Here is a 10495-nt window from a genome sequence, read left to right on the forward strand (position 1 = left end):
TCGAATTAGTTTTAACTGTTCATTGCAGTGGGAACATTTTTCAAGATATCATATCATTTTTGTCCCTTTGTTATTGTTAGAATTTTTAGAGATTTTCAGTACAGTTTGAATTCATTCATGAAGACATTCTTGTGGATGAAACATTTTGCTAAACAAAGGATAACGTTGCAACATAGTTCATCGTTTTTGTTTTGCAAAAGCATACCGAAAGTGACATCGTCTTTAGAGATAGCAGCTGGAAATAATATGATTTTTTGTTTATCCAATTGTGAATGTTGACCCAGAATGTTTGTATCACATCACATTAGAAGAAGACATGGTCCGTGGGGGGTACATTGGTACATTGTTCTTAGTTTATCAATTGATTGATTATCAAATTTATGTAAGATATTATTTTTGTTTTGTCTGCCAGGGAACAATGTGTCAGTGAGATAATTTCTTATAAATAAGAGTTTTTCTAAATGTTGGTAGTTTAGATAAAACTTACTTACTAGCTAAATATGGGTGTGATGGTTTCGACTCAAAGTTATCTCAAACTTACAACTGAATATTCATTTATTTATTTTTGAAACTTTATTAAAGCAACATGGTGCAATACAAGACAATACACCAACAAAAAGCCGTCAGGGGGTTTCAACAATACAGACATTGCAACATTGTAAAGTGTACATCAATTCAAAGTTTTTATAGCTTTCGTGTTGGTAGATTTCTTAATAGACTTAATATATTCTTTGCTTTCTTTTTTAAAGACAAGAAAGAGAGGTTTTTCATTAACGTAACAACATTTATGGATATGCCATTTGGTTAACTGTATCATGAGATTGAGAGATATAGTATTGTTTTTCTTTTGTAATAAGAAAGTCAGTGAAACCAAACAGTATATGTTCAAAGCACAGGGACAAATGAGGTTCAATCGAAAAATAAATCAGGTGACAAATATCTTCCCATAATTTAATTGAGGCAGGGCAAGACCAAAATAAATGAAAAACATCTTCAGGGTGTCCTTCACAGAAAGAGCAGTTTAAGCCTACATCTTTCTTAAATCGTTGTAAAAAAAAAAAAAAAAAAAAAACAACAACTTTAGCTTACAACAGAATAAAATCAGCAACAGAAACAGAACCGTTAGAAATTAAAACAGCCGGGCTTTTATTGTGGTTGGCTGTTTGTACTTCCGGTGTCACGGGTCAACTCCTCCGAGAAGAAGCAAGGATCAGAGAAAATCGTCGCACAACGACTGAAAAACAATCAAAGTCATGGTAAGTACGTCGTGATACAATATTTACGGAATATATGTTTGCGTTTTTATGAAGATAATCAGTAGTCAAAGCATTGTGTCGGTTTTATTTCTTTAGATCAAGTGTTTAATAAGGCTAAAAGCTCTATGCTAACGTTAGCTTGAATGTGGGGGAGCAGCTGCAAAAAAACAAACTGACACTGAAAAACTCGTGAAGCACAGATTCACTGCTAACCACCCCCGGAGCTATATATATCTTTGTTGGTTATATCACGACTTTCTTAACGCTGTAAGTCAATGGTGGGAAACACAGCTAATCTACATAAACAACCAGCTACAGGCTCAGTTGGGCTTCTGTTTGCTGACTGATGGATTTACTGTGCTATACTTTGAATGTTGCCGGTGTTGTGTCCTTACTGGTTTCCACACTAACTGGTACCAGTACTGGTGTGTGCAGCTGTTTTCTGCCTCATTTAGCAGATTCGTCACATATTTAATGAACATATACAGTCATGGAAATAATTATTAGACCACCCTTGTTTTCTCCTTGCTTTCTTGTTCATTTTAATGGCTGGTACCACTAAAGGTACATTTGTTTGGACAAATATAATGATAACAAAAATAGCTCATAAGAATTTAATTCAAGAGCTGATATCTAGACATTTAACATGTTTCTTGATAATGATTTTGGTTATAATCAATAAAAACACTGAAAGTGTCTAGATAACAGTTCTTCAATTTAACTTATATGAGCTATTTTTGTTATTGTTATATTTGTCCGAACAAATGTACCTTTATTTGTACCAGGCACTAAACTGAACAAGAAATGGAAGAAAACAAGGGTGGTGTAATAATTTTTCCATGACTGTAGAGGTGATGGTTCATGAACAATTAAATTGTGTCGTACTGAATTGGAATCCAACTCTAACCGAACTTGCAAACATTATATTTTCATGCTTTCTTTTATGTATAGGTGGCTGTGATGTATAACAACAATAAAATCCACAGTAGATAGGAGATGCGACCTGGAAATCGCCAGTTATATGTTTATTAAATATGTGACAAATCTGCTCATTGAGGCAAAACACAGCTGCACATACGAGTAGGGCAACCAGTTAGTGTGGAAACCAGTAAGGACACAACACCGGGGAAAATGCTGTTTTTCTGTTTGTTTAACCCTTAAGAACCCAGACCCAGTTATCCTCAAAGGAAAATTATGGGGGATATACCACAGACCAAGTGGACCACATACAACACATTTCTGATGTTGTTTAAAAAATAATACCTGTAAATGTCAAATATCTGTGATGTGACATATATGTTACATTGGGCGTTCATGGTATTTATGTTTATGATATTTCTTATTTAAAAAAAAAAAAAAACTAGACACATTTTCTGCTCACAGAAACACAAATTTGCCTTTTTCTTTGCATCTCCACAACATTTATCAAACTGTGACATTAATAGTGCTGTTTAACAACAAATTATTTTTCTGATTTGTTTTTAAGTAACAAAATAATAATAAATGAATAATAAATAAAGACAAATAACAATTTGCCTTTTGGTTTGCATCTCCATAACATATGGGTGGTTGACGTGACGCTCAATTTTTGTGTTCCCAGTGACAAATATTACTAAAATTTGATAATATTTCATTAAAATTAATGTTTTAATATGCAGTTCATTCTTCTACATCTAATCCATCTGCAAACAATGAGTATCGTTCTTCAACTATGCAAATATTCTGTTTTGAACATGACATTTGTCCACCGGTGCAACTGTACTAGGTAGCATTACTTATATTAAAACAACTGTAATTTAATGAAAAATTAATCTAAATACATTTAAATACTTGAATGCCTGTCATACGAGTGTTTACTTAATGAATCTAGAGGATATAAGTGTTAAGGTCCCTATGTAGAGTTATTATGACACATTACATTTTGTACGCAAAACTGGTGTCCTCCTGGAGCAACGCCATTATGTAGATGTAAAACAGGCATTAATGTGACCACCCCATTACTGAGAGGGGTCCTTCCAGAATCAGGAAGGACAGAAGACATCTCTGGAGCAGGTGGACTGCACACAAGATCAGTTCTGTCTCAAATATTTTCATAATATTACTATTTCCGTGCAGTGTTGGAACTGGTCGTCTTAAGGTAGTCCTTTGGTACAACGCAGTTTAAGTATTGATCTGAATATTTTTATCAATTTACATTGATTGATAATTGAAAATAATGTAAACCTTAACACTGTTACTCAGGATGAAGAAAGCCTCTCATATAGCTAGGCCGCAAACTAGCATTGATTTCGAAAATGTCCACTGGTGAAACGCACTGTCCTATAGTACAACATGAAGTCAGTTTCACTTATTTTTTTCCTTTACTCCTATCATAATGAAAATTAACATAGTGAAAGCAAACATGTAAACAAACATTTTTTGTATTACAAGTTTTATTGAAAAATTAGTTTAAATATGCAAAAGAGATATAATCCGAGTCTAAAAAATGAATGGAGGTTAATGGACGGCCGCATTTGGATGGCCCGTCCTACCTGGCTGACGGGAGCTTCTCTGTCCTGCTTGGGGATTTCTTCTCCTCTGTTGCTCCCCTCACCTGTGGGGTCCCTCAGGGCTCTATACTAGGTCCCATCCTCTTCCTATTATATATTTTACCCCTAGGGGACATCCTAGTCAAACATAACATCTCCTTCCACTGCTTTGCAGAAGATGTCCAGCTATATCTGCCTCTTAATGTTGATGGGCAGGCTGCACTCCAGCCATTGCTTGATTGTCTGGCTGACATCAGATCATGGATGGGTGCAAACTTCCTCAACCTTAACGAGAGCAACTTTTAATGACTAATTTAAGTAGCTTTTTTGCATTTTCTCTTAACCTCAGAATTTGAGGACAACACAACTCAAACCTCCCTTCCCTGTTTTGTTAAAGCTAGTTTGATTTCCATGTTGAAAGTGAGAGGCTGAAATGACCACCAAAGAAAGGTCTAGGAAGTTTAGGGAGAGGCTGAATGAAGATCCTGAGAGGAAAGAGAACTTCCTGAGAGAGAGACGCAGAAAGTAAATTTGACAATGTTTGATAATTAATTTGACTTTGTACACGACATGGGCATACTAGTACTCTGTTGTCCAATGGTGCAACGGAATGTCCTGTGGTGCAACAAATTGAATTGTGAGTGGAAAAGGTATTTTAATGAAAAATGTATGTAAAAAGTGTGGGATAGTACAATAATGTTATCATCACTATGCAGCTATAAGGATGAAATGAAGATTCCTTGGGTTTTATACCAATTATAATGAACGTAACCCAGGCATTTGGGTGAAGTCTCTGTGTACATCTTATAGTATATAAATAACATAATTCTGAATTTTTGGGGGGTATGTTTGATGTGGAAATATAATTGGGACAAACTAATATGCCTTTGGCTTATCTATCTTATCTGTCCAACATTCTCTGAATTAAATAATGACATTCTTTATTGTGTTGCACCGGTGGACACATTTTAGGACTACCACACCAAAAAGTGAATAATATGTGAAGAATTAGAAATGGACACATTCAGTTTTGAATTATTCACATATAAGGGAATATAATTATATATCATTTGACATATATTTTTGAATTATTCTTTTTTTCACTTTGAATTTGAGTTCACGTCAACCACCCATATACCAAAATTGTGACTTTAATTTGTTCAGGAAATGTGGTCAGAACAAAATAAATACAATACAGGACACCCTTTTAACGGATTAGAATTGTTAAATGGGTTTAAACTTAGCCTCGTAACAAAAAATAAGCTTTTTTAAACTTTTCTTTTACTTTTTCACATTTCTGTGTCCAGTCACACACACATTTTGGAGAAGTCACTTCTTGTTTAAGTCACATAACCACCACACCAGGGTGTTGAGTATGTGTCGCTTAGGGATTTAATGAGTTAAGGTGAAGCATAAAGCTGAATATGGGAGATTATAGACGATTTAATGTGTTTGTTACATGGGTGTCATCATGGGTTCTTATGGGTTAATGACTACAAACTATTAACTGCTTATACTCCTCTGAATGTTAAATGTCATGACAAATAGTTAACTAGCCACTAGAGCTCAAAGCATGTCTTAAAAAACAGACTTTATCACATTATATTAAGGATGAAAAATAAGACAGGCTGTGAATATGTAACCAAAAAGTGTTTCATTACTTGACTGCATGATAAACTGTCTATCACACCTGGAATTGATATTTCTGGAACATTGTTCTAACAAGGAAAGAATCCTTTAACTACAGTCTAACAACTAGAGCTGCACCAATTAGTCAAGTAATCCATTGACAGAAAATTAAATGGGAAATATTTTCATAATTAATTGTTTCTTTTTCCCTTTTTCAAAGCAAAAAAGCCAAATATTTGCTGTTTTTCTGCTTCTTAATTGTGACAATTTGATGCATTTCTTTCTCATACTCCTACTTTCTCATAGTCTTATACTTTTCTCATACATATCATTTGAAGACGTAAGCTTGGGCTCTGGTATTCTTTTGACAAAAAAATGAATCAAGAAAATATCTGGCCAATGAATGGATACTTAAATGAAAATAATTTGAAGCCCTACTAACAACATATGTCTGGCTTTTCAGTCCCACACCATCCTGCTGGTGCAGCCCACCAAGAGGCCAGAGGGAAGGACATACGCTGATTATGAATCCGTCAACGAGTGTATGGAAGGTGAGCTAATGTGCCCTGTTCTTTAAAAGGACAAATATACTCCTACATGCAATTACGTTTCTGCTACTCTTTAGCCTAAATGAAGATGTTCTGCATCCTTAATTCTTAATGTGAGTCTCTCTGTTGCATTGCAAACTGTAGTCCTTTTTAAAAATGTAATTGGTGTAAATATGATGGCAATTTTACAAGATATTGGGCTTGTGTTTTAATTAGATTCATTGTTTCTGTAAAAATTGCAAATCCAGTAACATTTACATATCGAGTTGTAGCCGTTTATATTTGATTTTATACATATGCAGCTTCTGAATTCCCACATGGAAATGTTATGTGCTGTTCAGGGAAGATAGTATAAATAAAACTACCCACTGGCAATGCTAATAGACAAAGTGATATATATTTTTTTCTAACAGCTATTTTTCACAAATATTACCAATCCAATAGATATTGAAAGATGTTGGTAAGCACCTGTAAAACACATGTAACATGGAGGACGGAAGAACATGAAACACCAGGGAGATTAAATTATGCGTTACACACACTGTCATCCTCATAGATCATAGATTTTGAATAACATTTCTCAGATATTTAGTTGACAGTTTTAGCACCTTCACTGATCAGCAGCAGGGGTCAAAATAGTGTCCAGTCCAGAAGGATTTTTTTTTTTTATTTGTCTTTTTTTCTCTAAATAAAGAAGTTAGCCTTGGATTACATGTTTTACTTTAATGATTGTAATATGCTGGCTCTCCTGTCTCCTGCACAGGTGTGTGTAAGATGTACGAGGAACACTTAAAGAGAATGAACCCCAACAGTCCCTCAATAACATACGACATCAGCCAGCTGTTTGACTTCATCGATGACCTGGCTGACCTCAGCTGTTTGGTGTAAGTTTGACAAAGAAACAAATGTTTGATGTGATTTTTACACACTGGTTGGACCCCAAGAGTATAGTAAACACATTGTAATGTCCCAGCGGGGTTTTCTGATTGTATTTCTGGAGCTGTCGTAAAAGACGGTTACATCTCAAAATATTGAACACAAATATTAAGTAGGAAGAATTGCTTTATGTACTCAATCAAAGATCAAAAATGTGCGAGGTGTTCTTGGAAAAAGGGAACAGGAAGGCAATCCAGGCACCCAAAGATATAAGAAAAAGTATTAGGGAAATTACATTTATAAAACCTTTTTTTGTAGTGACTGAATTATTAAAAAAAGGTCAATATGTTTCAATTGCTGTATGTTTTGGCTGGGCATTTTGTTTTGGGATTTTTGTTTAAAGCCCCGACAAAGACCTACAGTCATTATTTCTGCCATTGACATACTCTCTAAAATGTAATCAGAAACTGTTAATAAAATTCATACTGGTGCCACTATTTTGCCTTCTGGTGGGTAACTTTAATAACCGCTCCTGCCCAAAAATATTTCGTAAAACTATCTGAAACTCAACATTTATACGTTTAGCTGCTGCCCGCCTCCACAGTAGTACTTGCTTAGCTTGGAAAAAAAAAAATCAAACTATCCTAAAATAGTACTTCTCATAAAGCGACATTTCAAGGACATTTTTTTTAGCAGTTTAATAATAATTTGATTTGACACAACATATTTATTAAGAAATTAATAGTTTACTTTTTGAAGATTGTTTGCTTCCATGGTCTGATGCATTTGATTGAAACTGGAGCTGCCCTCAACTAAATTCTTAGTCAACTAACACTGATGTGAAAAAAAGTATTTAAATCATCCAATAGATTAACACCAAAATGACTACCGTAATAGAAATGAGGAAATCTAAACCATAATTTATATTTCTATCTCTGAATAATAGTATAAAACAATGCCTATTATAATGTTTGATGTGCTATGTATTAGGATAAAACTTTTGAGTGAGACAGAAAATGTTTAAAAACGCACACTGCTGCAGATATCCTGTGAGAGCAGATAAAACCTCTCTAAGCCTCGAGCCCCGTTAATTTAGGGCATTTTTGTTAATTTGGGTGATTGAGTTGGGAGGTTCAAGCCCCTGTGTATACAACAACCACTCAGCTGAAGGGCCCCTGAGAGGAGGAGCAAACAGAAAGAGAGATGGAAATGGTCTCTTTCGATTGTTGTTGTTTTTTGTCTCATTGAGCATCAGAGAAACTGACCCTCCAGTGCAGCCAAGCCTAACAGAAATCTGAAACTGAAAAAAGTTTTCCGTGCTCCCTCAGGTATCGTGCCGACACACAGACGTACCAGCCGTACAACAAGGACTGGATCAAAGAGAAGATCTACGTGCTGCTCCGCCGTCAGGCCCAGCAGGCTGGAAAGTGAAGCCTCTGAGGAGGCGGAGCGTCGAGGAGGGTCAACATCATTTTTCTGATCTGTAACTTGTGTTGAAATTGTTTGAGTCACCTGTTTTGAGAAGTTTTTGACAAAGTTTTTTAAAGTTTCTTTTTTTTCTCATGAAGGGGAGGTGCATTTTGTATTTTAATGTTTGCCTTATTAATAAAGATTTCATTTAAATAACTAAAGTTTCTCTTTTCCTCTTTTTAAATCTGTTTCCTTTCTATCCTACATCTATACTGTCAGTTCTTTTTTTCCCCCATACCCATATTTCCATGTTGCAATTTCTGTCCTTTAAGAATAAACTTTTCCATCTTCCATTGGTTTCATTTCTTTCCTATCTTAATGTCCTTTTGCTCTTCCTCTTTTTGTCAGTTTTGTTTTTTTCTAAATCCCTTATTTTCCATATTTTACTCTTTCCTCATCTTTATCCCGCTGACAATGTGACTGGCATCGCTTAAAATCACTCTCTGGTTATAATTTCTTAGGAGAGAACAAAAGACAAAGCTTTTTTGGTGACATCTTATTCCAAGAACAAGAAAGAAGAAATCTCTATGGCCGATATCTCAAATGCTCAGCAACTCGCAACGAAATAAAAAGCACTAAGCAAGTAAAAAGCATTTTTTATTTGAGGTTCACTTCACTTTAATTTTTTTCCTTTTTCCCCCTGTATGGACAGTTTGTTGTTGACTGTAGATAAGTGCAACTGAGGATTTAAATTAGTTTTGCTGTTGTGCACATTTCCTCAGATTTCACTCAATACAGCAGCAAACAAGCTTCTCTTGAAATATTGATTTTTTTTTTTCCTTTTACTTCGAAGAATGTTCAATTTCCTGGACTCAACAGACAGTCTGCATGGGAATAAGATTAAAAATGAATTTTTTGTTTGTTCTTTTGTTTTGCTTGTATCTTTTCTCTCTATCTTTACTTTATTCTCTTTGATAGTGAATTACTGACTACAGAAACCTGTTAATAAGGATGTTTTTTTAATGGAAAAAAACATTTTTTCCAGGATTTTTTTTTGCTGGATGATTACTGCTCCACCCACCTTGATCTTTGCTAGGGTGCTGGAAGATATCTTTTATCAGCATCTTATAATAACTTAAAGGTTAGGCAATTATCATAATACATTATATTTTTTGATCATTAACTGATATTGTTTTAACAAGTCCATGCCTGTAACACATTATTAACATGTGTCTAATACATTGCAGAGTTAAGGTCAGCCAAACCCCTTAACCTAACCCCATAATCACATAAGTATGACAATTATACAATTATACACTATGATCCTTGCAAAAACAAAAAAAAGGCTATAAATGTCCAGCATGTATTGTGATACTTGAACTTATAGGTAACTATAAAATGCTCTGTCATGTGTTGTGATTATTGCTATAAAGCTTTATGAATGAGTCATTACAACTATAATTATAGTGCTATAAGCAGATTTTAAATGTGTGTGTGTGTGTATATATATATATATATATATATATATATATATATATATTATAATAAGCATGAGCCTCAGAAGAAAAATACTAAATGGCGATTTTTTTTGTCGATCGACAGATCGATAAATCATTGGAGCTCGACTTAACAGCAGGCTAATTACGAAACTTACTTATGATCATAATGTGCTTTGCAGTCTTGCACGTGGTCCTTTCCTCCTTTTGGGCACATTAGCGAGTCTCTAAATATTGATTTTAACAACTCTCCCTGAGAAAGTATTTACAGTTCTCTGGACTTGAGGGGATTGAAAAATCAATACGCTGGACGAAAAACATCTGTATCGGGGGATGAAAGAGCTCCACACACACACATACACATACACGCGGACACAGAGTGGAGAGCGGGGACATTTGGAGAGTCTGCCGCCTGACGGGGCGCATGAGGCGGCCAGCCTCCTCTCCTGCAGCCGCTGGAGCTGGATCCTCTCAGTTGCATTTTTTCTCCACCTTTGTGTTGTGATCGGCTCTCCCAGTCTGTTCTCACACCCACCCACCCCGGTACCCCCCTCCTCCTCCTCCATCCCACCCTACCCTACCCCATCCACCACCCCCTCCACCACCACCACCTCCTCCTCCACCCCCTCTCCTCCTTTTAGCATCTGAAAAGACCACTGAGTGAGAATCGATGGCGCAGAGGCCCGCTTGACAGGACAATAAACCACAAAGAAGGGGTGAGTTTTTTTTCCTCCTCTTGGTTGTTTTTTTCT

General features: G+C 35.5%; 1 protein-coding gene across 1 annotated transcript; it reads left to right on the forward strand.

Moving 5' to 3' along the window:
• The first annotated feature begins 1147 nt into the window (after positions 1–1147).
• LOC131988804 (enhancer of rudimentary homolog) lies at positions 1148–8468 on the forward strand. Its single transcript, XM_059354065.1, has 4 exons — positions 1148–1256; positions 5877–5964; positions 6725–6845; positions 8166–8468. The coding sequence occupies exons 1-4, from the start codon at positions 1254–1256 to the stop codon at positions 8266–8268; spliced, it is 315 nt and encodes a 104-aa protein (XP_059210048.1). The 5' UTR covers positions 1148–1253; the 3' UTR covers positions 8269–8468.
• Positions 8469–10495: the final 2027 nt, after the last annotated feature.

This window comes from Centropristis striata, chromosome 16, assembly GCF_030273125.1.
Source record: "Centropristis striata isolate RG_2023a ecotype Rhode Island chromosome 16, C.striata_1.0, whole genome shotgun sequence".
In the NCBI taxonomy this organism is placed as follows: domain Eukaryota; kingdom Metazoa; phylum Chordata; class Actinopteri; order Perciformes; family Serranidae; genus Centropristis; species Centropristis striata.

Excerpts from the sequence above, each read along its gene's own strand:
- LOC131988804 (XM_059354065.1), top strand. Across the intron at positions 5,965-6,724 it reads CGTCAACGAGTGTATGGAAG|GTGTGTGTAAGATGTACGAG; the intron begins GTGAGCTAATGT and ends TCTCCTGCACAG. Across the intron at positions 6,846-8,165 it reads GCTGACCTCAGCTGTTTGGT|GTATCGTGCCGACACACAGA; the intron begins GTAAGTTTGACA and ends GTGCTCCCTCAG.